The 17,984-nt window shown below is 75.7% G+C and overlaps 2 protein-coding genes across 2 annotated transcripts; both read left to right on the forward strand.

Annotated features, from left to right (window-relative positions):
* Window positions 1-2,243: 2,243 nt before the first annotated feature.
* On the forward strand, window positions 2,244-8,896 carry LOC309416081 (mitogen-activated protein kinase kinase kinase 11-like; the record flags this gene model as incomplete). Its single annotated transcript, XM_082015659.1, has 10 exons — window positions 2,244-2,643; window positions 3,041-3,221; window positions 4,739-4,887; window positions 5,573-5,742; window positions 6,511-6,853; window positions 6,885-7,001; window positions 7,342-7,408; window positions 7,499-7,575; window positions 7,658-8,329; window positions 8,703-8,896. Coding segments are annotated over 10 exons (2,370 nt in total), but the record flags the coding sequence as incomplete, so codon positions are not given.
* A 901-nt stretch (window positions 8,897-9,797) lies between these two features.
* On the forward strand, window positions 9,798-16,637 carry LOC309416082 (latent-transforming growth factor beta-binding protein 3-like; the record flags this gene model as incomplete). Its single annotated transcript, XM_082015660.1, has 6 exons — window positions 9,798-10,035; window positions 11,317-11,658; window positions 13,163-13,392; window positions 14,618-14,723; window positions 14,807-14,899; window positions 16,515-16,637. Coding segments are annotated over 6 exons (1,132 nt in total), but the record flags the coding sequence as incomplete, so codon positions are not given.
* Window positions 16,638-17,984: the final 1,347 nt, after the last annotated feature.

A 17,984-nucleotide genomic window follows, 5' to 3' on the forward strand; every position in this document is an offset into this window, starting at 1 on the left:
GAAGCCCCCCCCAGACCGCAAGTCCTCCCTCGGGACCCTCGCGGACTCAGCCCCCTCCCAGGGCCCCCCAGGAGTCCCTCGGCCCCCAGAGACCCTCGCCAGCCCCCCCCCAGCACCTAGGCCCCCCGCGGACGCCCCCCGGACCCCAGCCCCCCCGGGCCCCGCCCGGCTCACCGTGTAGAGGACGAGCGGCAGCCCCAGCAAGAAGAGCCAGGCGTAGAGGTGGAAGCAGTTGGCGAAGGCGCTCTGGTGCGGGTCCAGGAACCAGCCGCCCGTCAGCGAGGCCCACACGCCCTGCCGCAGCACCTGCAGCGCCTGCGACCCCATGGCTGCTGCCGCCGCCGCCCCCCCGCCGCCGCCGCCCCGCGGCCATGGGCGGCCCCGCCACCCCGCTCCGCCGGCGGCCGCCGCCGCTTCCGGGTTGGCGCCGGAAACGCTCCGGAGCGCTTCCGGGGCGCGCGGCGACGTCACTCACGCGCCCTGCCTCCGGACGCATGCGCGGCGTAGGAGCATGCGCGGAAGCGCCGAAAGGGCGGAGAGGCGGGGCCGAGCGCACGGACACGCCCCCTCCCGTCTGGAGCATGCGCACTACGGCCGCGCGCACGGCGGGGAGCTCAGGGCGCATGTGCGCCAAGGGACACGCCCCCTCCCCGCGCCGCCCATGCGCACTAGCGGGGAGGGGCCGTAGGCGCCGGTGGTCGCGCCTTCCCGGAACGGAAGCACCTCTGCGCATGCGCCTTGCGAGCGGCGCCGGGAGGGGGGGCGCTGCCCCGCCCGCTCCGCCGCGCCTGCGCACGACGCGCCGCGCCCGCTGGGGAGGGGGCTCGGCGCATGCGCGCAGCGGTGGGAGTGGGCGGGGCCGGACGCCGGAGTCCCCCCGCGGCCCTTAACGGGGGGAGGGGGCGCCCCATAGCGGCGCCGGGAGGGTCCCGGTGTCCGGGCCCCACGCGCGGGGGGACCCCGTTTTCCGGCCCCCACACACGGCGGGGACACCCCGTCCTCCGGGTCCCCCCAGCGACCCCCGCTCCGCCCCGCAGGCCTCGCCGCCCCAGCGCGGGCCTAGGCCTCAGGGTAGGCCCCGCGGCTGCCGGGCCGCAGCGCCGTCCCCCCAGCCCCGTCCCGGGGCCCCCCACGTGGTCCCAGAGGCCCGGGCCCCCCTCCCCGTGGGCCTAGGGGCCCGGTTCCCCCCCCGCGGGCCCCGGCGTCCGGTCCCCCCGGCCCCGGGCCCGCCCCGTCCGGCCCTGGTTCCTTTTCCTTTGTCCCGGTGACAATGTCCCGGCTCCGCCTTCCCGGTGCCGCCTACAGCCAGCGCGGGCCGGGCCGGGCCGGGGGGGACCGCTGCCGACCCCGGGGAACCCACAGGCGTCCGGGCCGCCCCCCTTTCCCCCCCCGTCCCCGGGACGCGGCGGGCACCGGCGGGGACCAGGCGGGGACGGGACGGCGGCTGCGGGGGGGGCCCGGGGGACGGGGCGGGGCAGGGGGGGACGGGGGGCCCACAGGGGCTTGTAGTGGCCGGGGGGGGGGCCGTAGGGACCCCCAGAGACCCCTAGAAGCAACAGGGACTTTCTGGGACTCATAGGGACCCCCAGGGATCTACAAGGACCACAGGGATTCCCTGGGATCTATAGGGACCAAAGAGATCGGCAGGGGCCACAGGGGCCCCCAGGGCTCTATAGGGACCCCCGGAGACCTGTACGAACCCTAATGCCCCGTAAGGGACCCGTAAGAGGCGCGGACCCCCGTAGAGACCTACTTCAGGTATAGAGAGCCGTGGGCACCCCCAGTGACCCCCAGGAGCCACAGGGCTGCTCGAGGACCCATAGAGCCCCGTAGGCACCCACAGACCCCGCCTCAGCGGGACCCCCGGGAGCCGTCAGAGCCTCCAGGCAGCACCTATCAGGCCCCTGGTGACCCCGGCGACCCCTCGGAGCTACAGGGCCCCCATGGGCTCCCCCGGGCACCTATAGGGCCCCCAGGCACCCACAGGACCCCCAGCACCATCGCCGGGGGCTGGGGCAGGGGGAGCACCCCATGGAGCGGGGCCAGGCGTCCCCCTCCCCGTCCCCCCAGGGGGGTCCCGCTCCCCTTCCCCCTCCCCCCCGAGGGGGTCCCGCTCCCCCTCCCCTCCCTTCCTGGAGGGGTCCCGCTCCCCCTCGCCCCCCTCCCCGGGGGGGTCCCGCTCCCCCTCGCCCCCCTCCCCGGGGGGGTCCCGCTCCCCCTCGCCCCCGGGCGGGGGTCCGGCGCGGGCGGCCTTCGGGGAGTTGCGGCTGGAGGAGGTGATCGGGGCGGGGGGCTTCGGGAGGGTCTTCCGCGGGACCTGGCGGGGGCAGGTGGTGGCGGTGAAGGCGGCGCGGGGGGACGCGGGGGCGGCGGGGGCGGCCAGCCTGCGGCGCGAGGCCCGGCTCTACGCCCGCCTGCGGCACCCCAACGTGGTGGCCCTGCGCGCCGTCTGCCTGGAGCCCCCCCACCTCTGCCTGGTGATGGAGTTCGCGGCGGGGGGGCCCCTGTCGCGGGCGCTGGCGGGGCGCAGGGTGCCCCCCGCCGTCCTGCTGGACTGGGCCCGCCAAGTGGCCCGGGGGATGCGGTACCTGCACGCCGGGACCCCCGTCCCCCTCATCCACCGTGACCTCAAGTCCAGCAACGGTGAGCGCGGGGCTGGGGGCACCCCTGGGTGGGCTGTGCAGTGGGGCGGGGAGCTGCAGGGGCTGGGGGCCACCCATGGGTGGGCTGTGCAATGGGGCGGGGGGCTGCAGGGGCTGGGGGGCACCCATGGGTGGGCTGTGCAATGGAGCAGGGGGCAGCAGGGGCTGAGGGGCACCCATGGGTGGGCTGTGCAGTGGGGCGGGGGGCTGCAGGGGCTGGGGGGCACCCATGGGTGGGCTGTGCAATGGGGCGGGGGGCTGGGGGGCACCCCCGGGCGCTCTGTGCTATGGCGCGCTGGGGCCCCCGCCCCCCAGTGGGGCAGCCCGTGAGGCAGAGAGGGACCGCGGAGCCCCGCGGGGGTCAGGGGCGGGGGGTCCCTGACCCCCCGCCCCCCCAGTGCTGCTGGCGCAGCCGGTGGAGGGGGACGACGTCAGCGGGAAGACGCTGAAGATCACCGACTTCGGCCTCGCCCGCGAGTGGCAGCGCACGACGAAGATGAGCGCGGCCGGCACCTACGCCTGGATGGCACCCGAGGTCATCAAGGCCTCCACCTTCTCCAAGGGCAGCGACGTCTGGAGGTGCCGCCGGGGGGTCCCGGGGGTCCCTGGGGGGGTCCCGGGGGTCCCGGGGGGGTGGGGACCCAGCCTGGGATGCCTGGATGTCCTGGGGGCCTTGGGGGGGATGGTTCTGGATGCCCGGGTCCCCTCGCTGGGGGCAGTTTGGGGTGCCTGGACACCTGGGTGCAGGGGGTGGGGGGTGTGAGGGGGCTTGGATGTCTGGGGAGGGGGGATGGGGACTCCTACCCCTGAGTCCTGGGGTGCCCAGACCCCGGGGTCCCTGGGTTTGGGGTGTCTGGGGGTGCCAGACCCCGGGATCCCTGGGTTTGGGGGTGCCCAGACCCCGGGGTCCCTGGGTTTGGGGGGCTAGGGGGTGCCCAGACCCCGGGATCCCTGGGTTTGGGGGGTTTAGGGGTGCCCAGACCCCGTGGTCCCTGGGTTTGGGGGTGCCCAGACCCCGTGGTCCCTGGGTTTGGGGAGCTTGGGGGTGCCCAGACCCCGGGATCCCTGGGTTTGGGGGGTTTAGGGGTGCCCAGACCCCAGAGTCCCTGGGTTTGGGGGTGCCCAGACCCCGGGATCCCTGGGTTTGGGGGGCTAGGGGGTGCCCAGACCCCGGGATCCCTGGGTTTGGGGGGTTTAGGGGTGCCCAGACCCCGTGGTCCCTGGGTTTGGGGGTGCCCAGACCCCAGGGTCCCTGGGTTTGGGGAGCTTGGGGGTGCCCAGACCCCGGGATCCCTGGGTTTGGGGGGTTTAGGGGTGCCCAGACCCCAGAGTCCCTGGGTTTGGGGGTGCCCAGACCCCGGGATCCCTGGGTTTGGGGGGTTTAGGGGTGCCCAGACCCCAGGGTCCCTGGGTTTGGGGGTGCCCAGACCCCGGGATCCCTGGGTTTGGGGGGCTAGGGGGTGCCCAGACCCCGGGATCCCTGGGTTGGGGGGTTTAGGGGTGCCCAGACCCCATGGTCCCTGGGTTTGGGGGTGCCCAGACCCCAGGGTCCCTGGGTTTGGGGGGTTTAGGGGTGCCCAGACCCCGTGGTCCCTGGGTTTGGGGGTGCCCAGACCCCAGGGTCCCTGGGTTTGGGGGGTTTAGGGGTGCCCAGACCCCGTGGTCCCTGGGTTTGGGGGTGCCCAGACCCCAGGGTCCCTGGGTTTGGGGAGCTTGGGGGTGCCCAGACCCCGGGATCCCTGGGTTTGGGGGGTTTAGGGGTGCCCAGACCCCAGAGTCCCTGGGTTTGGGGGTGCCCAGACCCCGGGATCCCTGGGTTTGGGGGGTTTGGGGGTGCCCAGACCCCAGGGTCCCTGGGTTTGGGGGTGCCCAGACCCCAGGGTCCCTGGGTTTGGGGGGCTTGGGGGTGCCCAGACCCCGGGATCCCTGGGTTTGGGGGGTTTAGGGGTGCCCAGACCCCAGAGTCCCTGGGTTTGGGGGTGCCCAGACCCCGGGGTCCCTGGGCTGGGGGGTCGCAGGGCACCAGAACGCCCGGGTGCCTGGGGGTGTAGGGGCGCGCAGGGGCGGGTGGGGGTCTGACCCCCCTCGCCCCCCAGCTACGGGGTGCTGCTGTGGGAGCTGCTGACGGGAGAGGTGCCGTACCGCGGCATCGACGGGCTGGCGGTGGCGTACGGCGTCGCCGTCAACAAGCTGACGCTGCCCATCCCCTCCACCTGCCCCCAGCCCTTCGCCCAGCTGATGGCAGGTGGGCCGGGGGGTGCTGGGGGGTGCCAGGGGGCCGGGGGGCGCTGGGGGGCCGGGTCCTCTCTGGGGCGCCCCGGGGGTGCGCGGGGGGCCGGGTCCTTCCTGGGGCTGGGGGGGCCTGGGTCCTTCGGGGGGCTGGGGGTTACTCAGGGGGCTGGGCGGTGTTTGGGGGGCTCGGGTCCTTCCCGGGGCTGGGGGTTAGTCGGGGGGCTGGGGGGTATTTGGGGGATGGGGGGGCCTGGGTCTGTTGTGGGGTTGGGGGTTACTTGGGGGCCTGGGTCCTTTCTAGGGCTGGGGAGCACCTGCATTCCTGGGTACCTGGGTGGGGGGCACCTGGATGTCTGGGTCCCCCATGGGCACTTGTGGGCCCCGTGGGGCTGGGGGGGGTCCCCCTGAGCCCTCCCGACACCTGGGTGCCCCGTGGGGCCGGGGGGTCTCCCCCGACACCTGGGTGCCCCGTGGGGCTGGGGTATCCCCCGATGCCCGGGTGCCCCGTGGGGCTGGGGTATCCCCCGACGCCCAGGTGCCCCGTGGGACCGGGGGGTCTCCCCTGACGCCCGGGTGCCCCGTGGGGCTGGGGGGTCCCCCCCAACGCCTGGGTGCCCTGTGGGGCCGGGGGGGTCTCCCCTGACACCCAGGCGCCCCGTGGGGCCGGGGGGTCTCCCCTGACACCCGGGTGCCTGCAGCCTGCTGGGAGCAGGACCCCCACCGGCGGCCGGGCTTCGGGGCCATCCTGCGGCGGCTGTCGGGGCTGGAGCCGGGGGGGCTGGGGCCCCCCGAGTCCTTCCACTCCCTGCAGGAGAGCTGGCGCCGCGAGATCCAGGGGCTCTTCGACGAGCTGCGGGCGCGGGAGAAGGTGCCGCCCCCGGGACTCCCGGGACCCCCACACACGCCCCCGACCCCCGGCACCCCCCTGCGACCCCCCTGGGGATGCCTGGGATCTCCCCCAGTTCCCCCCGGGACTCCCCCCCGAAAACTGGGACACATCTCAGACTCCTGGGGACCCCCTGGACCCCTTTGGGACCCCTGAGACCCGCCCGGGACCCCCCTGATTTTCCTGGGACACTTGGTTCCCCTGGGATCGCTCAGGGACCCCCCTGGGACCCCCTCAGACCACTTAGGACCCAGCTGGGACACTGTGGGTCACCCTCAGAGCCCGTGGGAGCCCCCAGGACCCCCTCAGCTACCCCGGGACCTTCCTGGGACCCTCTCAGATGCCGTGGGAGCCCCCAGGACCCCCTCAGCTACCCCGGGACCCTCCCAGGACCCTCTCAGACCCCCTGGGAGCCCCCAGGACCCCCTCAGCTACCCCGGGATCCCCTGGGAGACCTGGAACCCCCTGGGATCCCCCCTGGGACCCTCCCTGGGACACCCTCAGACCACTTAGGACCCACCTGGGGTCCCTCTGGGACACGTGGGACCCCTTGGGACCCCCCCCCGGGACCCCTGGGATGCTTTGGGACCCCCTCAGATCGCCTGGGACCCCCCCGGGATCCCCCCTGAGACGCCCCTCCGGGACGCTTGTGACGCCCCGAGACCCTCCCTAAGTCCCCCTCAGGACCCCCAAGCGGCCCCCGGCCCCCGCCGTCGCGCCGCGCGCCCCACCTCGCCGCCGCGCCCGCAGGAGCTGCGCAGCCGGGAGGAGGCGGTGGCGCGGGCGTCGCGGGCGCAGCGCTGCCAGGCCGAGGCGCTGCGGCAGCGGGAGGCGGCGGTGGCGCGGCGGGAGCTGGAGGTGCTGGAGCGGGAGCTCAGCCTCATGCTGCGGGGACCCCCCCGGCCCCCCCCGGCCCCCAAACGGCGGCGACCCCCCTTCCGACGGCCGCGACGGCCCGCCGACCTCATCGGCATGCCGCAGGGTGCGCGGGGGGCTTTGGGGGGGGGGGAGGGTGCTGGGGGGTTTTGGGAGGGGGCGAGGGGCTTTGAGGGCGCTGGGGGGGGCGGGAGCGGTTGGGGCTGGGGGTTTGGGGGCTCTGCTGACCCCTGACCTCTCCCCCCCAGATTTCAAGCACCGCCTGACGGTCCAGGCCGCGCCGGGGGGCGACCCCCGGAGCCGTGACCCCCAGGAGGGGCCGGGGGGGGCGTCGCCCCCGTTCCCCCGCCTGCGCGCCATCCAGCGTGAGTGACGTCATCGCGCTGGGGCGGGGGGGGAGGCGCTGCTAGCGACGTCACGCGTGGCGGGAGGTTACGTCGGAGCCCCCGGCCCGGTGGGGAGCCCCGGGCGGTGACGTCGTCGCTGCTGGCGTTATGACGTCATCAGCCGCGTGTGGCACAGCAAGCGATGTCGCAGCCCGGCAAGAAGAGAAGGGGGAGGAAGTGACGTCACAGACCCGGCTGGGATTGGCGGGTGGGGTGTGATGTCACAGCTAAGGAGGCAGTACAGCGTCGGGTGTGATGTCATCCCAGCCTGGGCGATGACATCACGCAGACATCCCCCCCCCCCCCCCCCAATCCCCAGTGGAACCGGAGGAGGAGGAGGAGGGGCCGGAGCGGCGCGGGGGGAAGGGCGGCGCGCCCAACGGCAGGTGGGTCCCGCGGCCCCGGGGGGCCGGGGGGGGCCGGGGGGGGCGCGGGGGGTCCCAGCCCCCCGCCCGCCCGCCTGGGTCCCCCCGCAGGCGCAGGCCGCGGCCGGAGGAGACCACCTGGTACCTGGAGGCCGGCGAGCTCGGCCCAGGGGAGGCGTCCCCCGACGGTGAGTCCCTGGGGGTCCCGGGGGGCCGAGGGGGGGCCCGTCCCCGCTCCCGGCCCCCCCCACACGTGCTGTCTTCCCGCAGGCGAGGCCGGGACCCCCGAGCCCGAGGAGGGGCGGGGGGAGCGGGGGGGCACCCCGCGGCTGCTGCGCCGCGCGCTGCTGCGCGGCTCGGCCCTGCTGGCGTCCCTGGGGCTGGGCCGCGACCTGGGCCCCCCCGAGCCCCCCCGCAGCCCCCCGCCCTCCCCCGGCCTCCTGCGCCTCTCCCCACGCCGGCCCGCCCGGACCCCCGGGACCCCCGAGACGGGGCGGGCGCGAACCCCGGGGTCCCCGGAGCTGAGCTCGCCCGGGACCCCCGAGCCAAGCCGGGCCCGGCCCCCCGGCTCCCCGGAGCTGAGCTCGCCCGGGACCCCCGAGCCGGGGCGAGCCCAGACCCCCGGGACCCCCGAGCTGAGCCGCACCCGGAGCCCCGGGACCCCTGAGCCAAGCCAAGGCCGCAGCCCCGGGACCCCAGACCCAGGTCGCGCCTGCGGCCCCGGGACCCCCGAGCCAGGGCGAGCCCGGACCCCTGGGACCCTGGAGCTGAATTGGCACCGGACCCCCGGGACCCCTGAGCCAGGGGGAGCCCGGACCCCCGGCACCCCCGAGCTGAGCCGTGCCCGGACCCCCGGGACCCTCGAGCTGGTGCTGCAGTCGTCGCCCCGGGGTGCCCGGAGACCCCGCGAGCTGAGCCCGGGCCCTGGGACCCCCGGGTGGGGTAAGTGGGGCGGCTTGGGGGGGGGGGTGGGGTGTGTCTGTGGGGTGGTTATGGGGCAGTTGAGGGGTCTGGGGGGCAGCTGTGGGGCGGTTTGGGGGTCCAATGGCTGGTTCTGGGGCTCCGTGGGGTGGTTGGGGGGGGCAGTTATGGGTGCTGGGGGGTGGCTCCGGGGCTCCATGGGGTGGTTATGGGGCGGAGGGGGCAGTTACGGGTGCTGGGGGGTAGCTGGGGGGTGGCTCCGGTGCTCCGGGGGGGGGTTATGGGGCAGTGGGGGGGCTGGGGGGCAGGCGGGGGGCGGTTGGGGGCTCTGTGGGGCACTTATGGGGAGGCCGTGGGGCCCCTCCACGACGCTCACTCCCCCCCCGCCCCCCAGGCGCGGCGCTGCCCAGCCCCCCCTCCCCGCGCCCCCCCGGCTCCCCCGGCCCCCCCGGCCCCGCGGCGCGGCCCCGCCCCTCCCCCCTGCGCCCCCGCATCGACCCCTGGAGCTTCGTGTCGGCGGGACCCCGGCGGGACCCGCCCCCCGGCGACCCCTGGCCCCGCCCCCGCGACCCCTTCAGCGACCAATGAGGGACCGCGACGCTCCCGCCTCCCCGTGACGGACAGACGGGCGGGGAGGGGATCACACGCAGGAAGCCCCGCCTCTGCGGGGATGCCCCGCCCACTCTGGGACGTGATGGACAGCGGGCAACAGAGGAAGTCCCGCCCACTCGGCCGCCCCATAGGCCAAAGCAAAGGGCATTACAGGAAGCCCCGCCTTCGCCAGGGCGGGCACGCCTTCTCCGGCAGGAAGTCCCGCCTCTCTCGGCGGGGAAAACCGGAAGTCCCGCCCTCTGCGGTGGGGAAGACGGGAAGTCCCGCCCCCCCGTGGGGGGGGGGTCATGCATTGGCGCGGGGCGCTGCCCCCCCCTCCCCCCCCCGCCCGTCAGCGCTGACGAAGCGGCGCCCGGGTGGGGGCGGGGGGCGCCCGCGGCCCAATAAACGCCTGAGCCCCCCCGCGCCCGCCGCCTCCTTGCGCCCCGCGGGGCCCCGCCCCCTCCCGCCCCCTCCCCGCGCCGGCCGGGCCCCGGCATCCGGGCTCCTCCCCTCCCCCACCCCCGCCGCCCCCCCCGGAGCGGGCCCCGGCTCCCGCCCCCCGCCCCCGCCCCCGCGGCAGCCCCGGGCCCCCCGCCCCGCAGCCCCCGCCCCGCAGCCAGCCCGGCCGCCGGGAGCCAGGCCTGCGCCCGCAGCCCCGCCCCACGGGACCCCCGCCCCGCGGGACCCTCGCCCCACGGGACCCCCGCCCCACGGGCCCGCGGCCCCGCGGGACCCCCGCCCCACCGCGAGCCGGGCCTGCGCCGGCCCCACGGGACCCGCAGCGGCCGCCGGGCCTCCGGGCTCGGCGTCGCTCTCGGGGCGGGGGGACCCCGGCCCGCGGGAGCGCCCGCCGGGGGTCCGGGCGCCCGGCGCTGCCCCCCGGGCGCGGGGCGCCATGGGGCGCTGGGGGGGGGTGTGGGTGGCGCTGGGGGTGCTGGCGGCGCTGGCGGGGCGCGGCGGGGGGGCGGCGGTGGCCCGCGAGCGCTTCAAGGTGGTCTTCGCCCCCCTGATCTGCCGGCGGACGTGCCTGAAGGGGCTCTGTCGCGACTCGTGCCAGCCCGGCTCCAACATGACCCTCATCGGCGAGAACGGGCACGCGGCCGACACCCTCACCGGCTCCGGCTTCCGCGTCGGTGAGCGCCGGGGACCGGAGCGGCGCGGACGGGGACCGGGGGGTGGCCCCGGGACGGCGTGGGGCCGGGGCCGGGATGAGGATGAGGGGAGCGCGGGGTGGGGACGGGGACAGGGTGTCACGAGGACAGGGGTGACACGGATGGCGTGGGGACGGGGACGGGGTGTCACGGGGACGGGGCGGGGATGGGGATGGGATGAAGGTGACGATGAGGATGAGGACGTGGGATGGGGACAGGGACAGGACGGGGACAGGGACGGGGACAGGGATGGGGACAGGGGTGGGGACAGGGACAGGATGGGGATGGGGACAGCGCGGGATGGGGATGGGGACAGCGCGGGATGGGGACAGGGACAGGACGGGGACAGGAACGGGGACAGGATGGGGATGGGGACAGCGCGGGATGGGTACGGGGACAGCGCGGGATGGGGACGGGGACAGGGATGGGGACAGGGACAGGATGGGGATGGGGACGGGGACAGCGCGGGATGGGGACGGGGACAGGGATGGGGACAGGGACAGGATGGGGATGGGGACGGGGACAGCGCGGGATGGGGACGGGGACAGGGATGGGGACAGGGACAGGATGGGGATGGGGACGGGGACAGCGCGGGATGGGGACGGGGACAGGGATGGGGACAGGGACAGGATGGGGATGGGGACGGGGACAGCGCGGGATGGGGACAGGGACGGAGACAGGGACAAGACAGGGACAGGGATGGGGACAGGGACAGGATGCGGATGGGGACAGCGCGGGATGGGGATAGGGATGGAGACAGGGACGGGGACAGGGACAGGACAGGGACAGGATGGGGATGAGGACAGGGACGGAGACAGGGATGGGGACAGGGACAGGACGGGGACAGGGATGGGGACAGGGACAAGACAGGGACAGGGACAGGATGGGGATGAGGACAGGGACGGAGACAGGGACGGGGACAGGGACAGGACGGGGACAGGGATGGGGACGGGGAAAGGATGGGGATGGGGACAGGGACAGGATGCGGATGGGGACAGCGCGGGATGGGGATAGGGATGGAGACAGGGACGGGGACAGGGACAGGACAGGGACAGGATGGGGACGGGACAGGATGGGGACGGGGACAGCGTGGGATGGGGACAGGGGCAGGGACGGGGTTGTGGTGGGGTGTCATGGGGCTGGGGGACCCTGGGGGGGGCCCTGGGGGGGGCCCGGGGGGGCCCGGGGGGGGCCCGGGGGGGCCGGGGGGGGCCGGGGGCGCGCCCCGCGCCCCGCGCCCCCGCCCACGCGCGCGCCCCGCAGTGGTGTGCCCGCTGCCCTGCATGAACGGCGGGCAGTGCAGCTCGCGCTCGCACTGCCTGTGCCCCCCCGCCTTCACCGGCCGCTTCTGCCAAGTGCCCGCCGCGCGCCAGGGGGGGCCCCCGCCGCCGCCGCCCCCCCCCGCGCCCCCCGACGCCCCCCCCGAGCCCCCCCCGGGGGCCAAGGTCGCCGTCTACGCCGTCCAGGTCATCGCCGACGGCCCCGGCGCGGCGGCCCCCCCGGAGCCCCCCCCCGGGGCGGCGCGCGGCGGGGGGCGCGGCGGGGGGCGCGTCAGCCACGCCACCTTCGTCGTGCCGCTGGGGCCCGGGCACCACTCGGCCGAAGGTACCGGGGGGGTCCCGCACCCACCCGTCGCCGGGGTCCCTGGGGGGTGCCGGGGTCCGAGGGGTCCCACAGGTGCCAGCGTTGGGGTCCCGGGGGTCCCGGGGTGCCAGTGTCGGCCGGGGGTCCCAGGGTGCTGGGGTTCCTGGGGTCTCTCCCGGGGGTCCCGGGGTGCCAGTGTCAGGGTCCCTGAGGTCTCTGGGGTCCCGGGGGTCCCGGGGTGCCAGTGTCAGGGTCCCTGGGGTCTCTGGGGTCCCGGGGGTCCCAGGGGTGCCAATGTCAGGGTCCTTGGGGTGCTGGGGTCCCGGGGGTCCCAGGGGTGCCAGTGTCGGGGTCCCTGGGGTCTCTGGGGTCCCGGGGGTCCTAGGGGTGCCAATGTCAGGGTCCTTGGGGTCTCTCCCGGGGGTCCCAGGGTGCCAGGGCCGGGGTCCCTGGGGTCTCTGGGGTCCCGGGGGTCCCAGGGTGCCAGTGTCAGGGTTCCTGGGGTCTCTGGGGTCCCGGGGGTCCTAGGGGTGCCAATGTCAGGGTCCTTGGGGTGCTGGGGTCCCGGGGGTCCCAGGGGTGCCAAGGCCAGGGTCCCTGGGGTCTCTGGGGTCCCGGGGGTCCCGGGGTGCCAGTGTCAGGGTCCCTGGGGTCTCGGGGGTCCCGGGGGTCCCAGGGGTGCCACGGCCAGGGTCCCTGGGGTCTCTGGGGTTCCGGGGGTCCCAGGAGTGCCGGGGCCAGGGTCTCTGGGGTCTCTGGGGTCCCGGGGTGCCAGTGTAGGGGCCCCTGGTGTCCCTGGGGTGCGAGGGTGCCAGGGGTCCCAGGGGTGCTGGGGCCGGGCTCCCTGGGGTCTATGGGGTGCTGGGCATCCTGGGGGTGCCGGGACTGGGGTCCCTGGGGTGCCGGGGTGCTGGGGGTCCCAGGGTGCTGGGGCCAGGCTCCCTGGGGTCCCTGGGGTGCCGGGCGTCCCAGGGGTGCCGAGACAGGCGTCCTTGGGGTGCTGGGGTCCTGGGAGTCCCAGGGGTGCCGGGGGTCCCAGGGGTGCTGGGGCCGGGCTCCCTGGGGTCTTTGGGGTGCTGGGTGTCCCGGGGGTGCCGGAACCGGGGTCCCTGGGGTGCCAGGCATCCTGGGGGTGCCGGGAGCGGGGTCCCTGGGGTGCCAGGTGTCCCGGGGGTGCCGGAACTGGGGTCCCTGGGGTGCCAGGCATCCTGGGGGGGCCGGGGATCCCAGGGGTGCCGGGAGCGGGGTCCCTGGGGTGCCGGGGGTCCCAGGGGTGCTGGGGTCCCTGTGGTGCCGGGCGTCCCGGGGGTGCCGGGGCCGGGGTCCCTGGGGTGCCGGGGGTCCCAGGGGTGCCAGGGTCCCTGTGGTGCCGGGTGTCCCAGGGGTGCCGGGGCCGGGGTCCCTGGGGTGCTGGGGTCCTGGGGGTCCCAGGGGTGCTGGGGTCCCTGTGGTGCCGGGTGTCCCAGGGGTGCCGGGGCCGGGGTCCCTGGGGTGCCGGGGGTCCCAGGGTGCCGCCGCCCCCCAGTGCAGGTGCCGCCGCCGCTGGTGAACGTGCGGGTGCACCACCCCCCCGAGGCCTCGGTGCAGGTTCACCGCATCGAGCCCCGGCCCCCCGAGGGGGCCCCCCGCGGCCCCGGGCTGCTGCTGGCCCACCCGGCGCAGCCCCCCGCCGGCAGCAAGCCCCCCGCGCCCCCCCGGCCCCACACGCACAAGCCCCTGGGCCGCTGCTTCCAGGAGACCCTGCCCAAGCAGTCGGTGAGCGGGGGGCTGGGGGGTGCGGGGGCTGTTTGGGGGTGCGGGGGGGTGCAGGGGGCTGTTTGGGGGTGCGGGGGGGTGCGGGGGGGTATTTGGGGGTGCAGGGGGGTGTTTGGGTTGCTGGGGGGTGCAGGGGGTGTTGGAGGGAACTGAGGGATGTTTGGGGGTGCAGGGGGGTATTTGGGGGTCCGGGGGGTGTTTGGGGTGCAGGGGGCTGTTTGGGGGCGCTGGGAGGTGCGGGGGGGGTATTTGGGGGTGCAGGGGGGTGTTTGGGTTGCTGGGGGTGCAGGGGGTGTTAGGGGGAACTGGGGGGGGTGTTAGGGGGAACTGAGGGGTGTTTGGGGGTGCTGGGGGGTGTTTGGGGTGCTGGGGGGGTGTTTGGGGGTGTGTGGGGGTGCAGGGGGCTGTTTGGGGGCGCTGGGATGTGCAGGGGGTGTTTGGGGGTGCAGGGGGGTGTTTGGGTTGCTGGGGGGTGCAGGGGGTGTTGGGGGGAACTGAGGGATGTTTGGGGGTGCAGGGGGGTATTTGGGGGTCTGGGGGTGTTTGGGGGTGCAGGGGGGTGTTTGGGGGGCAGGGGGGCTGTTTGGGGGCACTGGGATGTGCAGGGGGTATTTGGGGGTGCAGGGGGTGTTTGGGGGTGCTGGGGGGTGTTTGGGGTGCTGGGGGGGTGTTTGGGGGTGTGTAGGGGTGCAGGGGGTGTTTCGGGGTGCAGGGGGTATTTGGAGGTGCAGGGGGGTGTTTGGGGGTCCGGGGGCTGTTTGGGGGTGCAGTTTGGGGGGCGGGGGGGCTGTTTGGGGGTGCAGGGGGTGTTTGGGGGGCAGGGGGGCTGTTTGTGGGCGCTGGGATGTGCAGGGGGTATTTGGAGGTGCAGGGGGGTGTTTGGGGGCGCTGGCGGGTGTTTGGGGGTCCGGGGGCTGTTGGGGGGTGCGGGGGCTGTTTGGGGGTGCAGTTTGGGGGGCGGGGGGGCTGTTTGGGGGTGCAGGGGGGTATTTGGAGGTGCAGGGGGGTGTTTGGGGGTCCGGGGGCTGTTTGGGGGTGCAGTTTGGGGGGCGGGGGGGCTGTTTGGGGGTGCAGGGGGGTATTTGGAGGTGCAGGGGGGTGTTTGGGGGCGCTGGCGGGTGTTTGGGGGTCCGGGGGCTGTTGGGGGGTGCGGGGGCTGTTTGGGGGTGCAGTTTGGGGGGCGGGGGGGCTGTTTGGGGGTGCTGACGTCCCGGCGCCCCCCAAGTGCGGCAGCAACCCGCTGCCGGGGCTGACCAAGCAGGAGGATTGCTGCGGCAGCATCGGCACCGCCTGGGGCCAGAGCAAGTGCCACAAGTGCCCCCCCCTCCCGCGTGAGTGCCCCCCCCCGGCCCCCCCGGCCCCCCCGGCCCCCCCCGGGCGGCCGCGCCCGCGGGCCTGACGCGGCGCGTTGCAGAGTCGGGGGCGCAGAAGACGGGCGCCGTGCGGGGGGAGCACGGGGGGGACTGTCCCCAGGGCTACAAGCGCCTCAACAGCAGCCACTGCCAGGGTAGGGCGCGGCGCGGGGCGGGGCGGGGCGGGGCGGGCGTGCCAGGGCGTGCCAGGGCGTGTGTGGGCGTGTCAGGGCGTGTGTGGGCGTGTCAGGGCGTGTGTGGGCGTGTCAGGGCGTGCCAGGGCGTGCCAGGGCGTGTCAGGGCATCTGGGGGTGCGCCAGGGAGTGCGAGGGCGTGTCAGGGCGTGCCAGGGCATGTCAGGGCGTGCGTGGGCGTGCCAGGGCGTGTCCGGACACGTGTGGGCGTGTCGGGCCACGCATGGGTGTGTCAGGGCATGTCGGGGCGTGTCAGGGCGTGCGTGGGCGTGTCAGGGCGTGTCAGGACACGTGTGGGCGTGTCAGGCCACGTGTGGGTGTGTCAGGGCATGTCAGGGCGTGTCAGGGCATGCGTGGGTGTGTCAGGGCGTGTCGGGGCGTGTCAGGGCGTGCGTGGGCATGCCAGGGCGTGTCAGGACACGTGTGGGTGTGTCAGGGCGTGCGTGGGTGTGTCAGGGCATGTCAGGGCGTGTCAGGGCGTGCGTGGGCGTGCCAGGGCATGTCAGGGCTTGCGTGGGCATGTCAGGGCGTACCAGGACACGTGTGGGCGTGTCAGGGCATGCATGGGTGTGTCAGGGCGTGTCAGGGCGTGCGTGGGCATGCCAGGGCGTGTCAGGACACGTGTGGGCGTGTCGGGCCACGCATGGGTGTGTCAGGGCATGTCGGGGCGTGTCAGGGCGTGCATGAGCGTGTCAGGGCGTGTCAGGACACGTGTGGGCGTGTCAGGGCGTGCGTGGGTGTGTCAGGGCATGTCGGGGCGTGTCAGGGCGTGCGTGGGCGTGCCAGGGCGTGTCAGGACACGTGTGGGCGTGTCAGGCCGCGTGTGGGTGTGTCGGGGCGTGTCAGGGCGTGCGTGGGCATGCCAGGGCATATCAGGGCGTGCGTGGGTGTGTCAGGGCGTGTCAGGACATGTGTGGGCGTGTCAGGGCATGCGTGGGTGTGTCAGGGCATGTCGGGGCGTGTCAGGGCGTGTGTGGGCGTGTCAGGGCATGTGTGGGCGTGCCAGGGCGTGCCAGGGCGTGTCAGGGCGTGTCAGGGCATCTGCGGGTGCGCCAGGGAGTGCGAGGGCGTGTCAGGGCGTGCCAGGGCATGTCAGGGCGTGCGTGAGCGTGTCAGGGCGTGTCAGGACACGTGTGGGCGTGTCAGGGCGTGCGTGGGTGTGTCAGGGCATGTCGGGGCGTGTCAGGGCGTGCGTGGGCGTGCCAGGGCGTGTCAGGACACGTGTGGGTGTGTCAGGCCGCGTGTGGGTGTGTCAGGGCATGTCAGGGCGTGTCAGGGCATGCGTGGGTGTGTCAGGGCATGTCGGGGCGTGTCAGGGCGTGCGTGGGCATGCCAGGGCATGTCAGGGCTTGCGTGGGCATGTCAGGGCGTACCAGGACACGTGTGGGCGTGTCAGGGCATGCATGGGTGTGTCAGGGCATGTCAGGGCGTGTCAGGGCGTGCGTGGGCGTGCCAGGGCGTGTGAGGACGCGTGTGGGCGTGCCAGGCCGCGCGTGGGTGTGTCGGGGCGTGTCGGGGGTGCGTGGGCGGGGCCGGGCGGGCCCTGGCGCGCGGGGCGCTGACGCGGCTGCCGCAGACATCAACGAGTGCGCCATGCAGGGCGTCTGCCAGCACGGCGACTGCCTCAACACCCAGGGCAGCTTCCGCTGCGCCTGCGCGCCCGGGCACGCGCTGGCGCCCTCGCGCAGCCAGTGCCTGCGTACGTGGGGCGCGGGGGGCCTCCGGGCTCCGGGGGGGGCCCTGGGGGGCTCTGGGAGAGGCTCTGGGGGGTCCTCAGGGGGCTTGGGTGGTCCCTGGGGTCCGGGGGGGGGCCCTGGGGGGCTCGGGGGGGGTCCCTGGGGTCCGGGGGGGGGCCCTGGGGGGCTCTGGGGGGGGTCTCTGGGGTCCTGGGGAGGAACTGGGGGGTCTGGAGGAGGCTCTGGGGGGTCCATGGGGGGCTGGGGGGGGGGCTCTGGGGTCCCAGGGGGGAAACTGGAGGGCTCTGGGGGAGGCTCTGGGGGATTCTCAGGGGGCTTGGGTGGTCCCTGGGGTCCGGCGGGGGCCCTGGGGGACTCTGGGGGGTCCATGGGGGGCTGGGGGCGGGCTCTGGGGTCCCAGGGGGGAAACTGGGGGGCTCTGGGGGAGGCTCTGCAGGGTCCTCAGGGGGCTTGGGTGGTCCCTGGGGTCCGGGGGGGGGCCCTGGGGGGCTCTGGGGGGGGTCTCTGGGGTCCTGGGGAGGAACTGGGGAGTCTGGAGGAGGCTCTGGGGGGTCCATGGGGGGCTGGGGGGGGGGCTCTGGGGTCCCAGGGGGGAAACTGGGGGGCTCTGGGGGAGGCTCTGGGGGGTCCTCAGGGGGCTTGGGTGGTCCCTGGGGTCCGGGGGGGGCCCTGGGGGACTCTGGGGGGGGTCTTTGGGGTCCTGGGGGGGAACTGGGGGGTCTGGAGGAGGCTCTGGGGGGTCCATGGGGGGCTGGGGGGGGGCTCTGGGGTCCCAGGGGGGAAACTGGGGGGCTCTGGGGGAGGCTCTGGGGGGTCCTCAGGGGGCTTGGGTGGTCCCTGGGGTCCGGGGGGGGCCCTGGGGGACTCTGGGGGGGGGTCTCTGGGGTCCTGGGGAGGAACTAGGGGGTCTGGAGGAGGCTCTGGGGGGTCCATGGGGTGCTGGGGGGGGGCTCTGGGATCCCGGGGGGGAACTGGGGGCTCTGGGGGAGGCTCTGGGGGCCCAGGGGGAAAACTGGGGGGTTCCTGGGAGGCCCTGGGGGCCTGGGGGCATCCGCGGGGTCCCGGGCAGGTTTTGGAGGGGTCTGGGGGGGTCTGTGAGGGTCTGGGAGCGTCTAGGGAGCGCGGGGGGCTCTGTGGGGGGCTGGGGGGGCTCCATGGGGGGCTGGGGGCTGTGTGGGGGGCTGGGGGGCTCCGTGAGGGGTTGGGGGGGCTCCAGGGGGGGCTGGGGGCTCCCCGGGGGGCTCCGTGAGGGCTTGGGGGGCTCCGGGGGGGGCTCCGTGGGGGGCTCTGTGGGGGGCGGGGGCTCCCGGGGGGGCTCCGTGAGGGGTTGGGGGGCTCCGGGGGGGGCT

The sequence above is a fragment of the Phaethon aethereus genome, assembly GCF_964289735.1.
Source record: "Phaethon aethereus genome assembly, contig: HAP1_SCAFFOLD_671, whole genome shotgun sequence".
NCBI classification, from domain to species: domain Eukaryota; kingdom Metazoa; phylum Chordata; class Aves; order Phaethontiformes; family Phaethontidae; genus Phaethon; species Phaethon aethereus.